General features: G+C 41.5%; 1 protein-coding gene across 1 annotated transcript in view; it reads right to left on the minus strand.

The window, feature by feature from the left end:
* The window catches only part of elavl4 (ELAV like neuron-specific RNA binding protein 4), a 56426-nt gene that overhangs the window by 14777 nt on the left and 13981 nt on the right, over window positions 1-27668 (minus strand). The window contains 4 exon segments of the mRNA XM_061297541.1: window positions 2045-2198; window positions 6006-6109; window positions 14531-14777; window positions 17820-17906. Of these exon segments, the coding sequence (XP_061153525.1) occupies window positions 2045-2198; window positions 6006-6109; window positions 14531-14777; window positions 17820-17906 (592 nt within the window).

The raw sequence follows: 27668 nt of genomic DNA on the forward strand, positions 1-27668 counted from the left end.
CTGCAAGATAGAACCATTAATTGTTTAAAATAGTCTGCCAGTTTTCATAAAAAATATATAGGTGCATTGAGATATGCATAAAAAAATTATTATATTATGCTATTAAACAGTTCCAGTCTCAACCCCCCCCCCCCCAAAAAATATAATATTGAAAGTTATAAAAAATGTATCCTAATGAATGTAATTAAACAGAATGTAAATTAAACAGTTTTTGCATCATGATTAATTCATTACAGCTCCTTCTGGAGTGTGCGATTTGACCATTGGGAGTAATATCAAACAGTCAGGCAGGCGATGAAGGCTTTCCCCACTTCTCTACATTCCTCAGCAACTGCAGTAATATTAGCCGATTTTGGCAAAGAATATACCCTACGAGAATTATTCTAGTCCGTTGACGTGTTATTGGAACACGCTAACTCGCGACGTAGATGCTGTTTTCTAGCTTGTCTATGGCGTATTTGTATTAAGATAGTGGATTTAAGGGTGAGGTTATGTAATTATTTGTTTTATGGATAGTTTGACTGTTTTAAGTTATTTTATTACTTTTGCAAACCACAACAACCTTGGTCAGAGCAAAAAATACATCTCTTTTACAGCTTCGCTTCATTGTTTTTGGGTTCTTCCACAGAAATGACCGCTTGCTAGTCTAGAATGGCAACACGATGAATTATTGAGTCCAAAGTGAGCCAGGCTGCGGTGAATGCCTAAAGAAGCGTTGCCTTGGCGTGACCAGCCTCAGGTTTGTTTTATTCATAGTATGTGGCCCGAGCTGTGCCGCTAAAAATGGTTGATGAACATACATGTGGGTGTGAACAGATGTGTTTTCTGTGGCCTTGCTGTGTTGCTTCGCAGAGAATCCCAGGAGGTCTCTCTCGGTGATACATTTGTTAAGGAAGCGATGCACTAAGTGTGTGGCGATTATTATAGAAACTGTCAACAACCCTTTGCTCCCTCCCTCGTCTCAGTTCCTCTCTTTCACACAGTTGTCCATTTTTACCCGACGTGCTTTTATTTTCTCCTCGTCGCCTTTTTTTTTTCCTTTCCCTTCTCTTATAACCCTTTCGCCTCGTCACCCCGCCATCTACAGGCAGTCCAGCACTTCACTGCCAGCGCTGATTTATTCTGCTTCATCAGTACACAGTGCACATAAGACTGGAGCAGGTTGCAGCCTCTAGGCACACACATGCACCCCACCATCCCGTCCACACACAAATGCAAACACACAAATATATAAACGCACAAGTGGCGTGAAATGGATCCAAGAGATGCTGGAGGGCGCCGTCTGAAGCACAATGGGCTGATGTAATTCAATGTTTAGGATGGAGTGTAATTGTGTAATTGAGCATGTATGTTCCACAGCTTGTGCCTCTCATATTCACACTTGCACCCAGAATCATTTTCACAGTGCAACATAGTTTTCCTTGAACGTGAAAAAAAAAACATCTTGATCATTAATTTTGAAATTCTACTTCTATCCTAGTTAATTATCTATTTATTGCAAGTTTTGACATTTACATTTTACACGCCGCCAAACAAAAATGTCCCAAAAACAGTTTATAAACTAAAATAATAATAATCTTGCCTCAATTTATTCACAAATATACTTTGCCAGGGTAAAAGCTAGGCCTGTATAAAAAAAAGGTCCTGTAAATGGAAAATCAAATGTCTTACAAATTTGACACACCGCAGAGAAGAGTGCCTTTAGCAAGCCTGCCAAATTTTTATGAATACAAAACTGTCTCATATATACAATCAGGCTCCGGAATCATTAAGAATAAAGCTCTTCTCCCATTTTGTCCACCGAATGTGCTAAAAGATTTGGAGCTTGACCTTCACCTGTCAACCTATCAATCAAATGTTACGACTTGATGCTGCGTTTGCCGCTAACTAGCTAGCTCGCCAAAAAAAAACTGACGTATATTTGCGGTCGGGAATTAATCATTTATGTGGGATGTACTGAATATGCTCCGATACTAGAAGCTGTACAAAAAATGGATTGATGATGGTTTGCCTAGAAAATAAGGAGGTGCTGCCCCATGGATACCTGTGACCTGGTCGACAAGGATGCGACTGGTGATGATGCGTCCGTACTGCGAGAAGAGCTGCTCCAGTTCTTTCTGGGTCATGGTCTTGGGCAGGCCGCTCACGTACAAGTTGGCGTCACGGATCGAAGCCGAGCTGGGTCGCGCGTACGAGACCTGCAACGCGAGAAAAGCAGTGATTGAGCGAACTTTGTGACATTAAAGCGTAACTACGTTGCATTCGGGATTATCTCAGCGAGGAATAGAATTTGTAACAATGGTGAGATAGCACTTATCGAAATCTTTGTTCCCTAAGGTAGTTGGACCTTGTGTTTGAAAAGGAGAGCTCCAGTTGTCTGGGGAACACGGTTAATACTCTTAAGACTTGGACCTCAAATGTAATTTACGCAATCCATTCAAGGCATTATTATGAGTTGAAATATGAAAACTGGGATTTTTAGATGTCTTTCTCAATCTGCAATTTAACTGAGACTTAAGTAATAATGCCATTGCTAAGATACCAGAATCCTTTAAGCTTTTAACAGGAGTAGTTTTACCATGCAAATTGTGAAGACGAGCTTGCACAGTTAAGTTTTATTAAACAATGTCATGGTGCAGGTATTGTTTTGCAGCATGTTTGTCCATTTCCTAAATCTGTATTGATGAGGAATATCCATCCAATTATTCCTGATCATTGTTTTTTTAAATCAGAAACAAGGATGGATTCATAATTTGTTGAGAAACTAACAGAACTAACAATTCATTTGTCTAAATTCTACTTTAGCTTACGTAGATTTGTGATGAGCATCCAATTGGGTTTCCTTTGTGTAGTTGGTTTCAACTTTGTGCCCAAACCTAATTTTAATTTTTAAGACTTCATTTGTAAATACAAACAAGGTTCGAATGGAACGAAATAAAAAAAGATACAACACAACTGACATGCTACACTGGATAGATTCTATGACTAGAGTAAAATACTGTTCCTTTTAGGTGACAAAAGACCAAAATCAAGCCACTACGGAAATAAAACGTTTTCCTCCTTCCACCAATTACCCACAGCAGTTCTGTCACCTCTTCATTGTCACACATTGATCACGGCACATCCCCTTAAGCAGAATGTCCGGACACGGAGATCTTCCCGTGTTGCTTGGCAGCCATTTCCATTCGGATGTCACCTCAGACGCTTCCAAATGGCAGCCGGCGTTGCTTTTCTTTTTTTTTTTTTTTTCCCCTGTAAACTTTCTAGCTGTCACACCAGGTCCCAAACATCTTCATGTAGACCTGACTTTGCTTCGGCAAAGTTTCAAGAAAATCCCATTAGCACTAGCGGTGCCGCCGCCGCTGCAGTCGACTGGAGCAGCTTTGCCTCGCAGTGCTTTCATTAGCGCTGACAGGTGGAGGACATAAGCCATCAAGTCAGTTTTAAGTCAGGCAAATATGCCAGATATGTAAGTCACATCCTTGAGCTAGTCAACTCTTGACTAACAGCCGGCTTTCTCCTCGTTCGTCACTTTTAGCGTGTCTACTTTTGCACGAATTTCCCACTGGTCTGGTTCTTTACGGCAAAAGTATTTTGTATCCGGCCCCCCCCAACCCATTTCCTCGCTCTCTCTTGCCGCCTCATTAAACTTCTCCTTCGTCCTCACATTTTGAAGCGCTTTCCCTCTCTTTTCAGCGCTCCCTCATTTTCTCTCCTTGTCAGCCAACTGCAGATGTCTAATCCATCAACACCTCCTCAAGCTGTGAGCGCTATTGTGTAAAACTGCACCGCATATGTGTGTGTGGAAAAGTTGGAAAAAGTCAAAGCGTTAAGATTAACGTACGCACAGGCACACGGCGTTTGGAAACGATGTGTGTCACAGGGAGAATCCGCCACCTTTGGCATGCCGCTTCCCCTCACACCTCAGTCGGGGAGCGGGATCGCAGACTGACAACATTGGAGGTGTCGGAATGGAGGAAGCCAAAAAATAAAAAAATAAATCCAAGGCACTACACATTGCCTGAGGATGCGTACATTTTGTCTTAAGTGTCCCTGAAAACAAAGTGTGGCAACCTCCATTGTAGAAAGAAAGAATTGACCCAATTTGCCTTGGAGATGCTTAAATTGTCAGAGAAAAGAAGTAAAAGTCGTGTTACTCCCATTTTGGGCTTCGTGATGGATTGATTTAATCAATTGACAATCAAATGGCGATTTTCTTTTAGCGGCTTTCCAAGTTCAAAGCGTGTCGCCACTGATGTCCACTTCTTCCGCAAACAACATGGCCGCCAAACAAGATTGCAAAAGTTGCCAAATGATCCAAATATCATGATAAAGAGCAAAAATATAGACAGAAAGAGTTTGCCATTTTTTTTTCCTTATTGCTTATTTATAAGTTACAAAAGCAGTGATTTATTTTGAATGATTTTTGTTACCTCAATTACAGGAAGGTCCAAATTTTAGAAACAGCTTTGCTTGTGTTTTACAAAGTATTACAGCAAAATGAAACACATTGTTCCATTTATACCTCTCTGCCACTGTCAGTCAAAGCAGACCATTATTTGCCATCTAATTGAAGAATATTGATTAAAGATATTAAAGATTAAAGATAAGATATTAAAGATATTCGCCATCTAATAGTTTGACCATATTAGTAAGAAAAGAAAAAAAAACACAAGAGATGGCGGTGAGCAAATGAAGCTCCGGGTGGAAAGGGAAAGATATTTTCCTCGATGGAGGTTTTACACAAGAATCGTTGCTATTTTATCATTTTTCTCTAAAAGCAATAAAGAAGGTGGAGCAGTTCTGGTGGATCTGATAGGCAAAGTTTTTTATTTTCTGTAATGCAATTAAAAAAAACCAAAAATATCATACATTCTGGATTCATTCCAAATCAACTGAAATATTGAAAGCCTTTAATTCATTTAATGTTTGTTTTTTAATTGCATTACAGAAAATGAAGAACTTTATCACAATATTCTAATTTTCGGAGACAGTCAAAAATGTCGTACATATGGATGACAGACAAACACGTCGACATGGATCCGACCAAACAGAAGCGCGCTCACACACACACACACACACACACACACACACACACACACACACGGACACATCACATATAATTGTGTCTCTTTGGCAACGGTCCAGCCAGAGGCAGGCCACGGTACTGAACCCGGGCCAGACAGAGCGCATCGGCAGGAGAGAGCGAGGGATTCTCCGAGGGTTTTCACAACTGTGGGCTAATCCCATCCTATTACATTAGATTACATCAGATTAGATGTGATGAATTTGATTAGATTGGATCAGATTAGAACAGTTTGACAGGGATGTGGATCCAGGGATTACCCCGGAGCCACAGATTACTGGTCGTCTTGAAAGCGAGCAGCTCAGGCACGGAGCCGCTGTGGGAAATACAGTGGAGGAAATGAAAATACAAAAATACAAACAAACTATAGAGTGGATTTGATGAGATGTGTCTCGGTTAGCACTTTGACACCTTACATCAAGTGTTGCATTAAAAATATAATAAGAAAGAGGCTTTATATATTTGAAAAAGACGATGATGACATTTTATTATCTCCCAGGAACGTCTCAGTAATTTCAACATGACAAACTGACATCTGGAAAGTAAAACTCATGTCAGTTTTTTTACTTTGTTTTTGTCAATTATTTCCGAGGCTCATGCATGTTAATAGCATCCTTCCCTCGCGTTCAGTTACAAACCACAACCCAAATTGGCTTCGGGAAGAGTAATGTATTTTTTTCCACCCACATTTGTAAATCGTGATTTTTAAACAGACATTGTTTATCTTAAAAATACACAATAACAAAACATGTGGGACTTGAAAAGTAAATTGGATTAGAATAACATTGGGATATTTTGCCAATGATAATTAATATACTGTAGTATTGTACTATTGATACTCTACTGTGAAAATGCTCAATGTGTGAAATAGAGTGATATCGAAATTCCTTTTAATTGAAACACCGGCTTTGGCTGTTACCTTGATCGTTTTGGTCTGAAGTCGGAGTCCGTTTAACGTGTTGATGGCTTTCTCCGCGTCTTTTGGATCGATGTAGTTGACAAAGCCGTAGCCCAGACTCTGACCTGAGCGAAGAAGGAAAAATAAGCCGTTAGACATCTCCATTTATAGTTATCAGCAAGTGGAGAAAGACCAACTTGATATGGATGAAGTTCATTCCAGGAAAATTAGCTATGAGATCTCAGCAAGACATCAATTTTTTTTTTTTAAAAGGTGAAAATATTATGCTACATTGATTCTCAGTTCAGATCACCATTCTTTATTCCTATACATCAGTGTTGTCAAACTGTGGCCCACGGGCCAAATTTGGATCGCAATGTAAATCGACTTGACTCAATACTAAAATTGCAAATAGCCCAAAAATAAATTAGAACATACAATGAAACTTGAAAGTTGAGCGTTTGTTTTTATTCATGTCAAAATCATCCGTCAAGACTTGGTAGCGATCCAGAACATCAGGATGGCTGACTAGTCAAGCATCAGGAACAAGTCACATGACAGTGAGACTCAAGCAAAGCCACACAGCAATTAAAGCGTGACACTAAATGTATTTGAGGGCATATTTGGCTCTCTTTAGAGCAGCTGTAAAGTGTCCTCAGCAGCAGATTGCATTTGAGTGTGAAGCAAGCCTGACATCTCCCCGTACAGATCAAGCCTTTCAACAGGCGCCGGACTTAAAGCAGACGCCCGCAGCCATCAGGGATCTTCACTCGACTTGTTTTCCTCAAACAGCCCCGATCCACCGACACGAGCGCAACGCATCCCCGTCGGTGCGGAGAAGGGCAGCGTGCGGATATTCATGTTAATGGGAACAGACAGCAGTTAGTCGCAGACAAAGTGAATGGCAAAATATAGAGTGCGGCTGTTTTGCAGAATAAATACATTTGGGCTGTGGGTATCAGCAGTGTGCATTGAAGGGGCCAGGAGGGACTGGTAGTTCGAACATCAAAAAGATGATGATTTTTCTCTTCTGTGTTCTCCTCCCTCTTTTCTTCTGGATTAACTGCGGATTATCGAGGCTCTCTATTGTTAATTAAAAGGCAGACATCCTGGAGAGACTTCTGCTATTTATAACTAGCCGGCCGCTCTTCCATCTCCTCCTCCTCCTCCTCGCAGCTGACATCAGGTGTTAACTTTGCCACTTTAAATATAACTAAACAAACAATTTCCCCGTATGGCTTCACTTGTTTAATAAAAAGGTGCTTTTCAATCACGTCTATTCAGGTGAAGGAGTTTGGTGAGATGGATTTTAGTCAGTGAATCAGAATAATATACTCAGGTAATTGAGATTGCCCGCTAGATAGCAAATATATTCTACAATAGAATTCTCGACTTAAGGGAAGTAGAGAAACATCCTAGTGACTGAGCTCCTTTTCCACCTTCATGCGATTCTACTTTTTCTGGAATGTCAGGTAAAAGCAGCTAGATAGATAAAAAGACTTTATAGGAGCCTAGAGCAGGCGACAAGGCTAACCCTAACCCTAAGCCTAACCCAACTTTCCCATCATAACAATGCACGAGGAGACGTTTAGGCCAGGTTAGCATGGGAGAGTTTCTTCAAATCCGATGGTTAGCTTAGTGAGCATGTCGTATCGACAGATTCATATCTGTAGCAGTAGCTCAATATGACAATACAAGGTTCCTCTGCACTGGCGTCCATTTTGAAATGGCATACAGAGGTAAATAAAAAAAATCAAGTTTCAACTCTTCTACAATCCTGTGTATGAAACCGTTTGTATTGTGGAAACGATTTTTTGGGTGACTGCGTTTCTTCAGTATCACCTCTTTGACCTCAAGCAAGACCACTAGAGAAATAGCTGAAAGTGCTGGTCCCATGAGTACATATGACTAGTGATGCATCAATTGCTTGCTATACTCCAGTCAAGCTTTCACCATCTCTTTTGCCCTTGCCTGCCACTTTCTCAACCTCTTCCCATCATCTTCAGCAAGAAATGTGAGGTTTGACAAGCGCTGTTACCAGAAGGTTAGCTAGAAATTAAGTGTTCTGCTGAAGAGCACTCGTGTAGGGCAGTCTAGAGGGGGAGCTGACAGCCAGGTACTTAATGGTACCGAGACTCTTAGCACTCACGAAGCCATTCAAGCGACCAAACTAGGCCAACTAGCGATGAACGCTACCAGTGTACATTTCGTGTCCTTATACAGACTGTCGACACATGCCTATTCCGATACCGGCTTCTCGAGACATAAAAAATAAATATTGGTCTTCTTTCTGCGTTCACATAAGCAGATTCATATCGATCTGAGGAAATCCGATTCCGAGAATTTTACCCTCAACCCAAAAATAGTGCCACTCTATGGGTGCTCACATTTTTGTCCTGATCTAAATTCAGTTTGTCTGGGCTCGGTGAAGGTATAAAAGTTAACTGTATATACTTTGTCTGCAGAGGCTGGTATCGTTATTGCTAACTACCCATGCCCACTTCTTCTTTAGCAAGGCTGGGGGAGGCCTTCAGGGTACAGAGACCTTCTGGCGTCCATCACTTCCCAGGTAAGCATGTAGATGAGCCAAGATAGAGGCATACATCTGTTTTCCACACCAGGAAGGACCCAGGAGGGAATTCCACCCACCACTTCCCTGCTGCTATAGAGGACCTAACAGCAGGGAAAAACCAGCAGACTGCCTGCATTGACGATTGGGTGGGAGCGCCAACGCAATAGACTGGCAGATATACACACATAGGCCCATACTTAATCAACCAATGACAGAAGCACACATAAACAAACACAAGCAAGAAAGTGTGTCCTCACAGCAGGATGGTGAGGGCCAGAATGCATGGCAGTCAATGAGTCATGGTGTGCCTGGAGGGGGGGCTGTTACTAAACTATTAAGTGGATAACAACAAAGAGAGAAGAAGGGACACGTCCAGTTGTTTCCCTTCGTCTATATGCATACTAATACATGCCACGCCCCACTAAATAAACAAATAAATAACTGCCTGTGCATAGGACCGTAACGACACTGCAGGATCAGCCCTTCATGCTTTATACTTCATTCCACTCTTAAGTCAAAAAACAGGTTAATCAGATGATGATTTGAATTTTAAATGGATTATTCAATCTGACATGATAACCAAAATATTGAGTAATATTGTTTCATTTATTTAAATAAAGGATCAATCTTATCTAGTGCCTTCAATTCCAAGTTTAATTTGTTCTTTGAAACATTAGTAACGTATCCCCTGTCTGTATTTTTGTTCGTGTTTTTTTAAATTGCAAAAATAACACTGCAATATTGAACTTTTCAAAAACAACAATAGAATGTAACAAAATATAAAGAATTACACAATTTGTCTATTATGATTGACCTCCACCTCCTGCAGGGGGCAGTATAATACGGTCATGTTGCCACAAAAGAAGAGTTTCATAACCACTGTAATAGACGCCGGCTCTTTAAAATCTTTTACAGATGGGTCACGTGTAGCTAATCTGCGTGAGTCATAATCTATTGTTAATTAATTATGATGTCGTAAGAATTTCGGCAGTAAAAGTAAAATAGCGACAAAGCAACTGAGCAGGAATGACGGATGTGCAAATGAATGGCGATTCAGTCAATGAGTTGTGAAATTACTATTAATTAGGGGTTATTGGTAGTTGAGCCCTAACTTCAATTATCACTCTATCCACCTTGATTGAAATCCCGAGTCCAGCCTGCAATGTGAAGCTGTGCATACTGTAAAACGGAGCGATGGATTGAAATTACATTCAGTTCCCATAGGGACCGATCCAAAACCATCTAGCAACAGGTGAGATGTATTGACATGCTTGTAATTGTGTACGGGTCCATTTCATGGACAGAAAACAGAAGGTTATATCTTCTGTCATATTGTTAGGCAGGCAAAAGAAAAAAAAACACTTATCCAGAGAACCAATTATAGAACTCACATACTCAGCATGAGCATATTGGTTAATGCTAATTACGGAAAAAAAAAAAAATTTCATTAAGTACAGCATGTGACGTCGAACGGAGAAGCCATTAAGATGCAAGATGAATAAGCTCTAATGTGGTTCTAGCTCACAAAAGAATTGTCTTTTCCCTGATAAATTATCTTAATGGAAACACTAACTTATATATTTTAATTGTCAATTAAAACCAAGAAAACCAAATGATGCATTGCTCTTCCTAATGTCCTTTTAATGAGGTTAGATATTCATTTTCCCTCGATTTCACGACGTCTTGCTTGCTGTGCCCGTTGCACTGTTTCTTCCAGCGTCTCGAGGAAATGCGCAACAGTAATAAAAGGTGCCTCCTTAATGAAAATTATGTCAATCTTATAATGCAACTTAATTGGAATTTTGTGAAGCCTAACAATCCACTTGGCAATAATATAATCATCCAGAAATGTATTTCCCCGAGTTTCTGCCCGAAAAGATTTACTATAATATATATGATATAGTATAATGGGTGTTTGCCAGAATAACAGCTCACTGCTTTATCACTTCCAGTCGATGCATTATCGTGAAGAAGACGAGGGTGTTAATTCAGCGCTCTTTAGGCAGAAGCGCAAACATGTTTGCAGTTTGGCACGCAAAGGCAAAAAGTGCTGCTATTTTGAGAGTGGCTCATGCGACAAAGCCATTATCTCTGTGGCTATCTGCAAAACGGCGTGGCTGGAGATGAAAAGTCACATGAACAAAAAAAAAAACATGATGCTGAATGTATAGATAAACAAAGTCATTATAGATGTATGGCGTGTGGCGGACAAGAATACGGTGAGGGTCATGTTCTGTAACGTTCATGTGGACAAGGCTGACAGCCATTATTTTGTCCTTATTTTGTTGTTGTACTTTGTGACGATAAGAGCCATATGGCGCTAACATGAAAGCATTCTCATCGACTTCCATCATCAGGCGAGGGGCTCACAGTGCACTCTTTGATCTGGAGTGCTTTGCTAGCATGAGGAACATTTTATTTGACGTGGTTCCATTGTAGTGTTATTACTGCTTCTTTGGAAATAGGTGGTTAGCCATCAAAAATCAACTGGAAGCACTCGCACTTGTCTTTGGAGGAAAAAAAAAAAAAGCCACTATCTTGCCACAAAGGCAACGTTGTGTGACTTAGTTAAAAGACAATGGCTTTTATATTTCCATTATTATAAAATATTTCCAATCAAAAATCTGAAAAATCCAGGAATGACCTTCAAGGTTCCTTCCTATTGTCATTGTCTTGCCTCTAAATGCTGTTAAATTATTCCATTCAAGTCTCTACACTTTAAATCTGCCTCGAATTTAAAATAATTTATAAAAGTTGCGTTTACGCTGTGAAGCAATTCGATTACGTAGGTCGCCGTCTCTCTGAAGGGTTAGCGACAAACAATGGGAGGAGACAATTGAGTAACGTTGCATCAAGACACCATGAAAACAATCAGGCGTTAAATAATAGTTGTACAGTTAAATAGCAAAATTCATAAACAGAGCGCCACGCATCCCCCGCGCACGCATATCTACAGTGGATCCATCTCCCACTCACTCATTCAACACGTCTTTCCTTCCTGGGTTGCCAAGGTAGCAGCCAATGTTGCAGTCAGGAGGCTCCCACTCGCCGTTCCCAAGGCCTAGCTTCTACCGACATGCAAAGAGCTGAGGGACAAACAAGCAGAAAGGTAAACCGCCCTCGCACGGTGGCTCCCTGAGCTGGCAGCCTGCAGTGTGCGGGCTGGAAGGCAAGCTGGCGGCAGACGGTGGAGCCCCTTTGAGTCTTGGATGACCTCGTTACGTCAACCTTGCACAACCTGGACCCCTTTCACCTACTTGGACTCCATCTGAGGAGCCCTCAGCTTGTGACTGGCCGAGCGACCGGCTAGCTCCCAGAGGGACGGCGGGTGAGGAAACCAACCCCGAGGCACATTCATTCTTCAGACAGGACGCCAACACAGGGGACAGTCACATCCTCTGTGTTCCATGTAAAGGGCACTCAGAGAGGAACAAGAAGGGACAGAGATGGCCTGAAATGAGGGTCATGGGAGGGGCAGTGCAGCTGAGCGAGCTTTCAGCATGTCCAATTCTGGGACCTAAGGAGACGGGGGGTGGGATTTGGGAGGGGTGCTCGCTAAAAGGAGCGAGACAGGACGTTCCTGGGATGCGGGACTGTGAAACTTTAATGCGTGTCTGCCTGCTTGTGTCTGCACTTCTGAGCCTGGCAGGTCTTTTAATACCTGGCTTTCGGAGACGTCAAGATCCTTTTTCATCCGCTTCCCTGTCAGCCTCGTTCACGCTTTCTTTACCCTTCAGTCCATTTCAGGATCAGATGAATGGGAGATAGGAGACCTGTACCAGATCTTGGTTTTGGGAGGGATTTCAAACTTGAAATGTTTTGTCAGCATAGAGCGGAGATGGGCAAGTTAAATGCTGAGGGGGGCGGGGGGGCGTAATCTTGAAATGTTTTGTCAGCATAGAGCAGAGATGGCGGAACTTAAATGCACAATCTTTCATCTCTGCTACTTGCGCAAACGTCCGAACCAGATGTATGGGAAAATATATGTGCATACGTGCAAAACTTTTGAGAATCCACTAAGTCACATGACAACAATATAACACTTCCCCCCCCTCAACTTCAAATTTCAGTTTGGCTCACACAACTATAAACCATGATCTGAAAAACGTTCCTACTCATATGGCTTATTATTAGACCTTTTGTAAAGTCTCTGAAGCATCTAAATTGTTGGATCGGAAGGCAACAATTGTGTTTCCCTGTCAACAACTCACAGGGTTTGAACGACCTGATGTGTTGTGTTAAATCCAGTATACCTGAAATGTTTTTGTGCATCAGAATGGTGTTGGCGGCAGGTTTTCACAGGACGCCTGTCAGCGGAGGAGCTCCGTCTTCAACGATTCCAGCTGACATCACAGTCTATTTATTTTTCATAGCCAACATCTGCTTGGCTTGCTACAGTGTCATTACGATTTGCCTCAGCTCGACACATTCCTGGTATAAATGGGATACGTTGAAGGTGACTACAGTAGTAGGCAAAACAAGTCGGCTTCATTAAATGGGTTTAAGGATGCTATCCTTCATGTTGACAAACAAAAAAAAAAATACGTGGCATAAATTGCTCCCTATATAAAAAATAATTCTGTTACGGCTTTCAAAACGATTTTCTTTTGAATTGTAAAATGAAATAGAAATGACCAGACAGTAAAAAGTATCCCGATACGTTGACAGTGTGTCAAAGCATCACGTCCTTTTCTCTTCAACATGAAAAGCCACCATAGTCTGCACGCTTCATTCAAATAATAACACGCTTTTTATTACATATTTGCATTAAAAGTAAGCGGAAAGATAGTCCATTCATAGGTGAACGCCTGCAGCTTAAATTGTGTGGGCTGCGTGTAAGGTAGCATTAAATAAAAGATTAACCTCCGTGTCCCTGGCGTGTTATGAGAGCACCGCTATGGAGACACAAGCAGCAGGTAAGCACGAAGAACAAGTGCGGGGAACAAGCCAGACACCCAGAGGTAGCTTTTCAAACGGGTTCAAGTCAAGCGGTGTGACAGGAGCTCAAGTCTCCGCCCAGCTAGCCAGACCTCACGCCACGCTGCCATCGTCAAAGCTGACAGGAGCCCGTAAAGACGAAGGCGGGGCCATGTCCTGAACCTCTCCGAGATAGATCGAGTAAAATTAAAATGGCACATCAGAAGATTGGGATTGGTAGACGTGAGCGAACATTTCCGCTAGGCTAGAAAGCTAGCACAAATTAGGCTTGGACTGGAGCAGGTCGATGACGATTGAGTTAATGTCCGTTGGGACACTTCTTCACTGCTTGGAAAATCATACCTAAGAGGAAAATCGGGTGGAAGGGAGACCATGATGATGATCCCAGTGTTATTTTGGTATACAACAGCCTCCATTATCCGAGTGACTCCATTTTGTGGCCTGTTATGACAAAAGAGGGAAATGACTACGAAGAGGAATAAAAGGGTATCGTCTAAAGTTGGCTTTGACTTCTCTGGTCACATTTCTCCTCACTCCCAAAACTCATTGTTACGGGAAATCACATCCAGAGCCTTTTGTCAACACTACACATATTTACTCCAGTGTTGATGTCTTGCTTGTCCGTCTGCTCTCTTCGCAGTTTCCTGCTGCCTGTTTGCTTTTTAATGAGATTATCAAAAGAGGAGTGTCAGTAAGTAGGATCTAAAATGAAAGCCATTATCCAAGAGACGCACCCGCCCCACCCTCCGTGATCCATCTGCTGTACGGCCACCCACATCGTCACCAGCACGAGATTACAGCCGTGAATAGCAGCGGGAGGCTCTGTTTAATTCGAACATCTTCGGGAGAACATGTGCCACTTTGCTGCATTGCTAAGTCGCAGAGCTGGAAACCACACCGAGTGTAGAAATGTTACAAGAGGCACCACGCAGCTGTCGGCTGTGTCCACAGTGTGTTTACTGTTTATCGAGCAAATGCAAAGCTACTTTTAAAAAACGCAAGCTTGTGACGAAATGTAATCGACTCCATGGCATACCTGTGATCTTGTCGCGAACCAATTTGCAGGATTCGATTTCTCCGATGCTACCGAAGAGACTGCGGAACTCCTCCTGGGTCATGTTTTGTGGCAGGTAGTTGACAATGAGGTTGGTCTTGCTGTCGTCGTTTGTTGGCCCGGTTTGCATGGGCGAGGGGCAGCCGCGGCTGTTGGTGGTTGGCCCGTTGGCTGTGGTGCCTCCTCCGCTTGGTCCGTTTGTCACCGGAGCCTCCATGTTACTGATGATCTGAGGAAGAGAGAGAATGAGATGGACTCAGTCTAAATTATGCCGTTAAATAAGCAAAAGTTATTTACCCCCCTCTAAAATTAACAATCAGAAATCCATTTGCCACCCTATGGTGTCTTCTCAGTATTAATATGCCGTTTATCTACCTATTACATAGGGGAATATTTAAAAAAAAAAAAAAAACTGAATTACATTTCGATGCTAATTAAAACCGAAATTGGCATGCTGATTTAAAAATTGCAGTCAGTTGTTATTTAGCACATTAATGTTTTTCTCCACAGTTTACCACATAAGCAAAATTAGCTTGTAGCCATATTATTACTTGGTGTTTTAGTTACATACAAACAGATTTCATTTCAGATTTCTAAAAATAACAAAGATCTATAGCTCAAAAACCTGACGTGATAGAGAAAAGATATCTTCAATACATTTTGCTCAAAAAAAGTACCCAACTTTTCCATGAGAACTTCCCTTATATTACGTAATCTAGACCAAACCTGAGGATTGTCATTCAAAGGTGTATCAAGTTAAAAGTATTCTAGATTTTAGTAACTGGGGCACCCCTTTAGCCAAATCCTGCATTAAACTACCACTGATGCTGCTCCTCTGGCACTGAAAGGTTCTTCTCAGGTTTTGAAGAGCATCTCAGGATCAAAGTGTTCTCCGAGGAACTGTGAGCTTGCATAAGTGGGTGAAAATAAGAAAAAGAAAAAAAAAGGGGGGGGAGGAGTGAGAATCAGAAATCGCAGGAAGAAGATGTAGGTTGCTTGAGCACCAGTGTGCCTTCTGAAGTCTTTTGAAATAGATTTGTCACCTGTCGTCGGATATTATACTCCCGGAGTAAGGGGCGGAGTCAAATATTTGCATATGATTTGTAAATAAAGTGGGAATGTGTTTGAGGGAGACAATTTAGAATACATTTCATGAGACAAATAGGGAGGTAGGGGTTCTCAAATTAAGAAGCTTACAAAATTCGTCCATTTAATGGCATAATTGTTAGTGACAGTCTGTATAGTTACATTTTTTTTTTCTTCATAACAATCTTTAGCACCATGCTAAAACTAAAATGCAATGAGAATTTTAGCGGCTTCCAAACCATTGTTATCGTCATTAGTGCGATGGTGCTCCTGTTTACTCATTCAGGCGTGCATCTATTTTTAACGATTCTAAAATACACACAGGTAGTCTGAATTTGGGAGTGGCGAGTAAAAGAAGCTCACGCACTTTATTTCTATTTCTGGAATAAATGCCCGCCTCCCTTGAAAAAAAAAAAAAAAAAAAAAGTGTGCTAATTATATACTTAAAAAACGGTGTCATCAATTCATTTATAAAGTTGTGCTGAAGATCTAACCCTGTATACCCATTTTTTATGTTATGAATACTTGAAAATGTAAAAAAATCTATTTTACTATTTAAACATACTATTATTTAAGTATATATTCAAAATTAATTCCGTTGTCCACGAATGTGACACAGACCTTGTATTCACTTTTATTATTTATATTTTATCACACTTAAACAGAATATTTGTGTTTTTCCTTTAAATCAGCATAATCACGACTAGGATAAATGCGATTATTTACCAAATTATTCACAAACATATAAAGAATTCTAGTTATGTTCATTGAGAATATTGGCCTTGCCACGACGACATCCTCACAATATACACAAACACACATCCATACTAACACACCCTGGGCTTGAACTCATTCCCACAGTGAGGCATCTTCATTTAGAACACATACACGCACACACACAAACACACATTAAGCATAAAGAAGGAAAGGGGGGGGGGGGGGCAGACGGGCAGATGACTAAAAGCTCTGAAGATGAGAGCTGCATGCAAATTGTTCTTTTGACAGTATCCTTCTCTCCTCGCCTCGACCACAAACAAAGACAGCCGCAATGTGAGTGACGGTGTGTGTGTGTGTGTCTAAGAATTGGAAAAAGACAGAACAGTATGTAACCATAACACAGTTGACTGAAGAGGGCCTTATTATGATCTAAATGTGTTTGCATTCCCTGCTGAGTTTCTCCAGTCTATCTCAGCCTTTCAACTCGATGGGACACTTTTCGAAAAGTTTGGCCACCAAAATGGTTGCCTCTAATTAGCGGAGACCAGCAGAGCCTGAGCGGACTTGCAAGTTTATGCCCACCAGCATGTGTGCTCCTTAGCATGTCGCTTTATTGTAGTAGAGAACATGCTGGCTGCTCCTCATCACCCACATTGGAGCTAAGAGCTGTGGATAGAAGTCAGTGCACATCCTGCAGACTATTACAATCTTCTCTGCTTCCAGTTTTTTCGAGTAGTTTCTTCTAATGAAGCAGAAAAAAAAATAAAAGCACACTTCACACACCCTATTTTGGTCTTGTTGAAATTAGCCTGTTTTCAGTGTTGAGCTGTCTAAACAAAACCACCAGCAAGGATTGCATTTTCCCGCGAGAAGTCATCAGTTTGTCACCGAGTCGGCACTTATTATTGGAAGCCAACTATGTTAACTACCGCTAGTCTGTGGAGCCAACAAGACGAAATGCGGCTTTGCTTACACTTTGATGTTGACATCTTGTTTGTGACAGTTGAGTCCAACAGGGGCTTAAAAATGTCAGATCTTTATGCCATGTTCGGAAAGACCTCCGTGTAGAAGCGGCTCAATTGAGATGACGCATTTTTGCGAAATTCAGGCTTACTCACAAAACATGTTTTAAAAACAGGCACATAAAAGATTGACTTGGTTGCGTGATTTCACACTTTGGCTAAGCCCTCCTGAGACCCAAATATATCCATCCATCCATCCATCCATCCATCCATCCATCCATCCATCCATCCATCCATCCATCCATCCATCCATCCATCCATCCATCCATCCATCCATCCATCCATCCATCCATCCATCCATCCATCCATCCATCCGTCCGTCTCAGTCACCAGTATTACTTCTGATGGGTAATCGTGTAAACACAAGACCATATCAGATCATATTACTTGATGCTTGTGTAAATTGGCCCGGGCCATCCATTTGGCAGCAGCAGTCGTCTCCTTACCATCTTTGGCTGTGTCAGCAATCCCTTCTCTGCCCAGCCCTGGAGCTGCGGGAGCTCTGCCTGACGCCACTGTGTCTCTGTCGACCCCTATGGAGCGGAGCACATGGAGGGAGGGAGGGCGGGAGGGAGGTCGGGAGGGAGGGAGGGAGGGCGGGAGGTAGGGAGGGAGGGAAGGGTGCACAGCCCACCGTCAGCATCATACACTCACTTTGCACTTTGTTTAGGGTAGCATTTGGGATGTGTTGTTTTTTTTGATGAGAGGAAGCGAGAGGAAGAGACAGGTGGGGGAGGTATGGAAGCTCACAAAGTACGATGTCAACCACTAAAACAAAAATGGCTCAGAAGTCACTTGTCAGAAATATATCAAACTATGTGATAGGATTGCCTCAGTGGCATTGGTTGCTCCACAAAAAAAAAAAAACCCAGCAGATTGGTGTGGTCCCCACGATGACCTTGGGTTTATGAGTATATAATGAGGGTTTCCCTCTTGCTATCCACGGGTAAACAAGCCTACGGTTGAAGACACAGAAATGTCACAAATGAGCAGGAAGTCTGGTCAGCGGCTCTCGAGAGCGAAGCGGGCTGGTGGGGGCATTAACGCCTACAGCAATGGATGCCACTAGCAGCCAATTTAGCAGGAGAGGCAAAGGGAGGCGGGATGACCTCTGCTATCATTCACTCCTTCAGAGGGATGAGGGGATGGAGCGGGTGATCAGTTGGAGGCAAGAAGCAAAAAGATGAGCAATGTGGATGGTACTCCCCATGCTTCAAAGAAGGAAGAGAGATGAGGTCAGAGAGAGAGACAGACTCGACTGTACATGTCTTGTAAAGTTGGTGGAGAATGCTTAATGGAGGTCCAAGTGAGGAAGAAGTGTCAAAAAATGAAGAAGGAGACACATGGACAAATAGGTCAGAAAATAGAGGGATTGAGCCACTTTTGTTTTAGTCAAGTGAAGACCAAAATATGTCAATGGATTCATTTCAATGGGTTTCGCAAGCATTTCTACAAAGAAACAAATGAGCGTGACGATTTCTTTTTAGACCAAAAACTTTGCAGAATCTGACTTGAAGTTTGACATTTTGGGATTAGTTCTTTTTAACTATCACACAAGTGTAAAAAGAAGTTAACATTAAACTGCCTGATAAACAAACGACAATCCCGACAACAACTAGCTAGCCCCTAGCAAGAGACGCTAAACTACATCCATTTATAATGATTTCAATGTATATAAGTAAATATTATTCTTCTCTCTAATAATGTTACATTAAAAGCAAAATGTCAAATTAATAATTTGATAAAAGCTTGAGGCACACAGACATTTCAGTCAAGTCTCTCCCAATATGCTGACTTGATGCAATGTTATGTAGACGTGAAATTGTTTTAAATCTCTCTTGGAGGTACCCACTGTAATATTTTGCAGGTTTTTATTCGGGCGTATAAAAAAAATACAACTGTTTTCGTTACAAAGGATGAAACAATAGCTTGACTTAAACGCCAATAATTATAAAATCTTGGGGAAAATAGATAAACAAACCAAAACTATACCACACACCCTACATATTAAAACCACCATCTATTAAAAATGACGTCTAAAAGCGAGCCTGAAAGAAGGAAACGTTAGACAAAGATGAACATCAAAAGCATTTTTTTTCCACCCATTCTGCAAAGCTGTCGCTTCACATAGCACGTCAGCGCGGTGAGGCGAGGCGTGCCGCGACAAGCAGACAATGCGGCGTCATCGCAGCGTCTACACGCGTGCTCATCGCGTGTAACAAGCAGCAAGCAGATGTATGTGAGCCACAATAGTCAATGCTCAACCATTGGCTAAAACAAACAAAATGCAAGTTCATCCATCATATTCACACCCTCCTCGCATGCATCTTTGGATGAAATCACAAATAAAAGTGCAATTTACATTCAGCAAGCATTTAGATGGAAATCCGCTCATGGATACATTTTCAATTATTCAGGGAGTACATTTCAGCTTGTGCCTCAGATGCCGGGAAAACCTATTATATAATCAATACGCTCTATAGGGCCATTAATATTTGATGCCACAAAAGTGCTTCCTGTCTCCTTGGACTGCTTGGCTGGTGGTGTCTGGGTGCTGCAGTCTGCCTCCAGCTAAGGAAGCGGCTGTACATTTGTATTTGTCTAGCAGTCCAAAATACTAATGGAACCAACTTATCTTTGCTTTACTGTTTATGAATCCATTTTTCCAAAGCGCTCTCGTAATGCAATACTCTTCGGTAACTATATTTCACTCGGGACGGTTATGTGAACAATTCCCTGAGTCGTCTCATCTCATTTTTGACCTTTGTCACGCCACTGCGGCTTTTACGGCATGGAGAGTCGCTGCGCTACGGAGAGTGCTGAGCCAGTGCGAGCTCCCCTCATCGCCTCTGTTTTAGCTTTCGCAAAGCTCAGACAATCGATGGAGCCCGACTTGGCCGGGAAAAGAACGGAGGCTGAGGAGAATGCAGAGTAGACAGGATGCTGCAGAAGCGTTCCGCTGACAGACACGCTGCTTGGCAGTTACAAAATGGAGCCAGGGGGCAAGCGACCATCTGACTCGATAGACTTTTTGTCTCACCATCTTGTGTCTGATATTGTTTTTTCCTTACGCTGGATTTTTTTTTTTTTTCCAAGAACATGAATGTGGAGAAAACATTGTGTGGAATTTATTGAAAATGGTCCAAACAATTATTGTGATGATCAAGTTCCTATTATAGTGAAAACAAAACAAATAAATTTAGTTCTTGCTTGTGCTTTTTATACGCATTTGATGATATTTACATTTCTCTCATGCTTTTCTTCTTGTCCTTTTAACTTTACCAGTGTCTTGTGAACTCGGAAAATGTCACGCAGGTCAGACAGATGCTGCGCTGGATCAATTGGTGAAAGTAATCTGGGATTTGCACACGCACACACATGCACACGCACACTCCTTTGTTGCACTCTCACCGGCCTGCCTCCATCCCATCGATCAGCATCTACTTTACCAAATGGATTCTTTTCCTCTGCCTCTCTTCAATCTGTGCGACTTGGAATAATAAATGTTCCAGAAAACGCGAGATGTGTATCTAAGCAATTTTTCATTTAACTTTGGCTTGTCTCCCACTGCCGTTTTTCTTCTTCCTTGTGACAGTTCAGGATTTGAGCGAAATCGATGGCGTTTTCCAACACCCTCTCACGGCTCCTGGGTAATCAGCACACACTTGCATAGGGTTCAAAGGTTACGCCATGACAGGATACGGCGCGTTGCCCAGGGGGTCTAATAGGTCTCTATCAATAGCTCATTTGGGTTTGCTCAAGATTTGTATTTGAGGTATTACAATGGAAAATTTGTGCCGCACTTAGAAGCCAAATTGTTGAATAATGACAGCTTTTTTTTTTAATTCTAAAATTGAGTATATTCTTGAAAAATTACATTTTGTAATTTTTTTTCTAATATATTTACCAGATATTTTTTTAGTAAAATCAATCTACTCTCATATAAACTTCATCACACGCCTTTATCATAAAATTACGTTTTTACATCTCTTCATATTACAATTTTGTTACTAAATGTAACTATCTGGATTAATTTAAACTGACTGTCCCTATATTATATATGTTTGTTTATGAATGAAAACTATTATGCATTATTTGCATGCAATATTGATTTCACTTATTCACATAGATATTAACATATAAAATGTCATTTTTATTCTGATCAGATTACATTTCTGTTATAACTGATTTGTGTATTTTTAACATTTTCCCTGGCCATAATCTTCTTTATTTTTGTAGCGCCACGTATGTATTCGCTTTAGCTATTTGAGGAGTGGATAAACATCCCCACCAATCTCATAAACGATGACCAAGAAGGACAACGAAGACCTGCAGCGATCTATTCATATCCACTATATCTTTCACTCCCAGACACGCACATTGCACACATTCACTCCCAAGATTTACATTGTCCTTAGCTGAGGACATTTGTCCACTGGCTGAATCCCAAATCTGCACCAACGCATGCAGAAAACTGGTGAGCATCTTCACTCGAGAGATGACACTTCAATTTGTGCAGCTACAGTGACGGCTGCACTAAAGTTCCTCCCTTGCGGGGGTGTTAGATCAGCTGGACACCTGCCTCGCTGTTTGGCCACAGCCTGAGGCATCGGGGAGCGAGGGGCAGAAGGGTGCTGGAAGAGGAATTGAAGGAAAGCCAGGATTTGCCTGGCAGCCAAAGTCCCAGTCCCCTCGCCCTATCCCTGACCTGGCCTCTCTGGTTCTCATCAAAAGGTCCCCTGTTTTCACTCTTGTGCTCAAAACACTCTCCAGCCTGGTGGCCCTTGTCCCAATTCCTCCATCCTATCTCGGGCTGGTGGCAGACAGTAATCTCCTAAAGTCATTTTTACATCTCCACCAATGAAATGTCTCTGCCGCACGTTGCTGTTTAATTCCCATGTATGACAAATGGGAGTGATTGCTATCACGGCCCTATGTTAGCACGTAGCGGCGAATTGAAGAGACTAAATCACGTCCCCTACGGGATTTCATCTTGAATTCGGTGTCATTAACGTTTTAGTGGGGCTGCCGGTCACGTGTCGTACATCAAGGGGCTCTTCAGTAATTAAACGTGTTTATGATGAACGAGTACTGTCAGCCTCGATCGGGCCTTCATCGTGCACGCATTTATTGCACATAAAAGCACTTGATGCACTTCTTTTTAAAATGTCCTCATCCTGCAGAACATCACAAACTCCATATTTGGAGTTTTGGTGCATGCTAGTAACAATTTGTCATGAATACAACTGATGACATCGCATCACATGAGAGGCCCAACTTTCTGATGATGTTTATGAGCGATAAAAAGTGAAAGTTTGCTATAAAAAGCTCAATTAAGGTCAGTTGTCATGACTTGGGGAAAAACAATGCAATGAATACCTCAGTTACTCTGAAAGCCAGAGCACTTTTAATCATTTTATCTAAGAAATTCCAAGAAAACAAAACGTGTAGTAAAGAAATTCATTCACGAGCCGATGAATTACTAAGCAACTTCACATTCCTTTTTTATGACACCCACGTCACTCACCAGGTTAGACCCCACAGACCACAAAAAACAACCTTAAATTGCTATATTGCAATCAAATAGACAACTTATTAGATGGAATAAAACAGATGTATGAAAACATCTGACAAAGGTTCTGTTTTGATGACTGAATAACACATTGAATTATTATTTCTTCCCACAAGGGCATGTTTTCATTGCTCTTTAAGGTAGTTGTAGCCAAAACAGATTGACTGATTTACAAAAAATAAAAATAAAACACGTTGTTCACATTCATGTTACCGATCCACTTGACTGTCATCTGCAAAATTTGTTTTGGGTCTCCTCTGAGTGAAATTCCAATGACAAAATTCAGGCAAGTGCAGTATCAATGGAGTTGTAAAATTGCGTTCTTATCCAAGGTTGGATCGTCTAACCTTGGATCTATTCTACTCTGTGAAGGTTGTAACTTGTAACCATGAAGGTAGTTTGTAATGCTCCAGTTTACAAAACGATTGAGTCAAAATATTTGTTTAAATATGATACAATAACCCACAATATAAATACATCAACTCTTTCATTATCATTCGATCTTTAAATCGGAAGTTGCTCCATTGCCTCACAATATTCGAAATACAAAACTATACATTAGAGCAAGGAAAGTCCTTGACGAACAAAACAACTGCTGCCTATCATCAAACGTTCCCGAGAGAGCGAAAGAGAAACAAACTCGTCTCAAACAGTTTCCGTTAAATTCATAGCGGGTGTTCCAATTAAAACTGGTTTGAGGCTGCAAGTGTTAATGTTGGCTTTGTTGAGCAGGTATTTATAACAAAGCTATAAACAGCCTGGAGCTGCACGATAAGAAAACCTACAGCACAGCACTTACCAACACAACGAGAGTGAGAGAGAGAGAGAAACACTGGGCCCGGCTACTAAGTAGAGGCAGTGCTCCTTCTAATCTGATCACTCCTTCCCCCCCCATCAGCTGCATCTCACACACAACACGACTCGAAATGTGCGCCTTGCAGCAAAGGCATGGAGCTAAATCACAAGAGAATTCATTCCGAAGAGTGCCACGCCGTGTCGGACTGTGTGCCGCTGTTTTTTTTTTTGTTAGGGTTTACAGATGATCTTGATCGTATGATTATGTTGGAATGTAACCTGTAATAAATAACCTAGCTAGATTACTTTTATGCTTATGTTGGAATGTAACCTGTAATAAATAACCTAGCTGTCCCATCCTACACAACGTCGTAAAACACCCCCTGCTATGCTTTGACTAGAGGTCAAGGGCTTTCTCTCCATCCAGTCCACTCTCACCCACACCCTGTTTCTCTTAATAAAAATGCTCTTGCAAGAGGCCAGAGTCAGACCTCATTCGATCATCGCTGTACGCACAGCGACGGATGGCTCTCCATTTGCAAATGCTTGAAAAGATCATACCGTCTCCCGTGTGGTTCTTGCAAAAATAAGTTAGAGTGAGCACCACTCTAACATTTTTAGTGTGAGGGCCCAGATCATCTGGTTATTGATTCCGCTCTAAAACGGAGCTTGAGCTCATATAATCAAATGGATTCAGGGAAAAGGACCGCGGTCCGTCATGTGTCTTAATGGGTAGACGGCGTGATGGGGTCAATGAAGAAATGGAAGTGGGCGAGATGTGACTACAAGCATGATAGAGAAACACTCTGATTGCTGTTTGAATGATTTAACAGTTTACTTTCAGACACATACTGTAGCTCAGATAATATAGGATAATATAAGAGCTCAGATAATACCATATAAATAGAGATGGATAGAAATACAGTACTCTCCTAATATACGTAGAAACAGTCTTGTTTCAAACATTCATAAGTACTTTTCCAAATAAGTCACCTAAAACGTCTGGCAATAGAGTAAATGAACACCTCCGGGCACTATTTGAGAAAATACGGCAGTCACAACTTCAAGCCTTGACAATGCTACATTAAAATGAAACCATTTCATGAATTTTAAACACCCTCAGTAATACATCAGTCGGGTATGTTAGATCCTGAATTTGCAGTCACTACTAGAGCTTACTTTTTCAAATGTCATTACACAAAGGTAGAGCCAGACAGTTATTTCTTAGACGGACGGACACAGGTAGAGGCTTTCATGTGGGCGTCACCAATCAAGACATGGCGGAAAGTCATCCCAATTTTTTATTAAACATGATTTAAACGCGATAATGATAACAATTCGTTCAATGAATTTCTTTGAATGATTTAAAGGGACTGTCCCATGCTGGTGTATTATTTCCGATTGAAATTTGAAGATGTTACATCACACACATCCAGGTCTGCCTGTGCCTCAATTAAATAAACTAAGACTATTTACCAAAATAGAAGAAAAAAAAAATGGTCAACTCTCTGCCACCAAATTTTAAGGTGATTCAGAGATTCCCCAAATTAGCACGACGTGGTCTTCCAAAATCCCAAACACGGTAAACAAGACATGTCCAGCCACTCTATTTAATCTCACTCTGTAATTTGATGGTAGAATGGTGCAATCAAAATCACGAATGGCTCTGACTGCAGCAGAAAGAGAGAAGATTCAAAAACCAAAATGTATAGCATCAGAGCTAACAGACGAGGCCGGCGGCACACCGGCTAAACCATTAAGTGTGGCGCGCATTCAAACGAGCAGATTAATCCCCCCTACTGCTGTACAGAGCGGGGTAATTGAAAATGCCCACAGGATACTATCTCTGTTCATATAGCGCGCTCGACTCCACAGAGGCAAACGTCCAAGAGAAGGCAGCCGATTGCCACCGTGTGACAGCGTCATGGCGGAAAACCGCACATCAATGAGCGAGTGCACATTTCCACTGACCTCAACCATTCCTCCACCCACCAAACACGGCATATCTCCTTGACAGGTGCTAACGCTGTATTCCCGGAATACAGTATTGTAAGCATTAGAATGTTTAACCGACAGCCCCACAATATAACCACAATTTCAGCTTGTTTGCTATTTTTAGTTTCACATGCGCTCCAAAACCTCCCTCGAAATGTGTGTTGTTTTTTTCTCGACAACTGCTTTACAACCAATTCTACATGCATCAAAGTTGGCTTGATTGTAAAAGAAACTTTATTTTAGAATTTTTTTGTTTGTGAATTAGTGAAAACAATTGTTTTATTTCATATGCTCAACAACTTCTGCGTAGAATGACAATATTAGTGCCGTACCGAGGAGGTCAGAGACGAGTCTAGTTAGGACATACACGACTTCACTATGATTGGCTGCTGCAAAGAGGTCATTTTCTTTTCTTTTGAAATCATTACAAGCGTGGTAACAGAATGAATCCAACTACTATCTCAAGGCACCATTGTTATATTTACAAAAGTCTACAATTAGGTCCAAATTAAGATCATATGGCTTTGGCATATGTCTCCCTCTATTGTAGTTATCTTTTATTTGACCATGACACATGAGCTATTGTGTTTCTACAGAGAAGCTAAGGCAGGCTTAGGATGTGTCATGTGACTGCGTGTTTGTAGACCGCAATGTGTCTATTATCAACCACAATAGTGGCATTTTGCAGCATGTTCCGTTTCATGTTTAATCTATAATTCATCTGGTTACAGAAATGCATAAATGTTTAATATGTCAGCGGCGGCGAGGACTGTCGAAAGCTCGACCTTGAAATGTCCTCTAAACATCATTCAGCAACAGCTCAGGGGCCAGTTAAGCTGCCAGAGCTATACAACACACACACACACACACTTTACGTGGCTTTCTGCTCTGCTTTGTTTCCTGGGATGCAAAATGCAGATGAGACGAGTCAGCCGCGTGCGCACAGTCTCGGGAGAAACTGCCACTCAAATCCAAACATCTGTATGAATAGGAAAACACACAGCGTACAGTGGAGGATGAGAGACAGAAGGAGCGGTAGATAGAGAATGAGCGGCAAAGTGGCTAAGAAAGCTGCCGTCTCTTCCTTCTGTATCTTTTGCGGAACAAAGAGCTATATACACATGAATACCTCTTTCCTCCCACTGTATTTTCCATCGGGATATTTATTCTGAAAAGCAGCGATGCACAACAAGGGCTCGGTCTTGTGTTTGCTAGTGGGCTGAGGCGCTAACGCTCCCCAGCTGATTATGTGTCTGTCTGTAGCAGTTTGAGATGCTGCCAAAGGAATTAGGTCTAGTATTTGTGAATGCCGCTCCGCTCACAGCGGAATGACTTGCCATGCCTCTCGGATTTCTGCCGTTTTTTTGAAAATGCAAAGGGGAAAAAAAAAAAAAAGCATTTTTAAATAAATGAAGGATGTCGCTGTGCAAGCCCATTAAATTTTCATTGTGAGCGTTTTGTGAGTCTTCATGTGTGTTTAGGCTTCGCACAAAAGGAATATTTAAAAACCAAAGCGTGCTAATTGGGACAGAGATTGTTACAGCGAGCGGCTTCTTATTCAAACAGGCTTTTAGCTCATTAAATGCTTCCATCCAGCCTTTGGTTCAAAAACATTTGGCAGACATTTATAGTCAATAAAAATATCCCATTCTGGCTATATTAAAAAAAAAAAAAGGTAAAATGAACAAGAATAAAAGGCAAACCAAACATTCTCAGTAGAAACCCCCCCCAATGTTTTAAGATAGTAACGGCTTAATTAGTCGATTGATATTATTGTTGAGTGCCAGACAAATTAATTTCAGTTTCAACTCAACAAGTAACAGTTGATCCGCTTTAGGCCACACACAGTCGAGATCCAATCAACAGCGCCTCTGCTGGTAGCAGCCAAGTACTGCACTCCATAATGAACTCATTCAATGCAAGCCCAGTTCAA

Source organism: Syngnathus typhle, linkage group LG14 (assembly GCF_033458585.1).
Source record: "Syngnathus typhle isolate RoL2023-S1 ecotype Sweden linkage group LG14, RoL_Styp_1.0, whole genome shotgun sequence".
In the NCBI taxonomy this organism is placed as follows: domain Eukaryota; kingdom Metazoa; phylum Chordata; class Actinopteri; order Syngnathiformes; family Syngnathidae; genus Syngnathus; species Syngnathus typhle.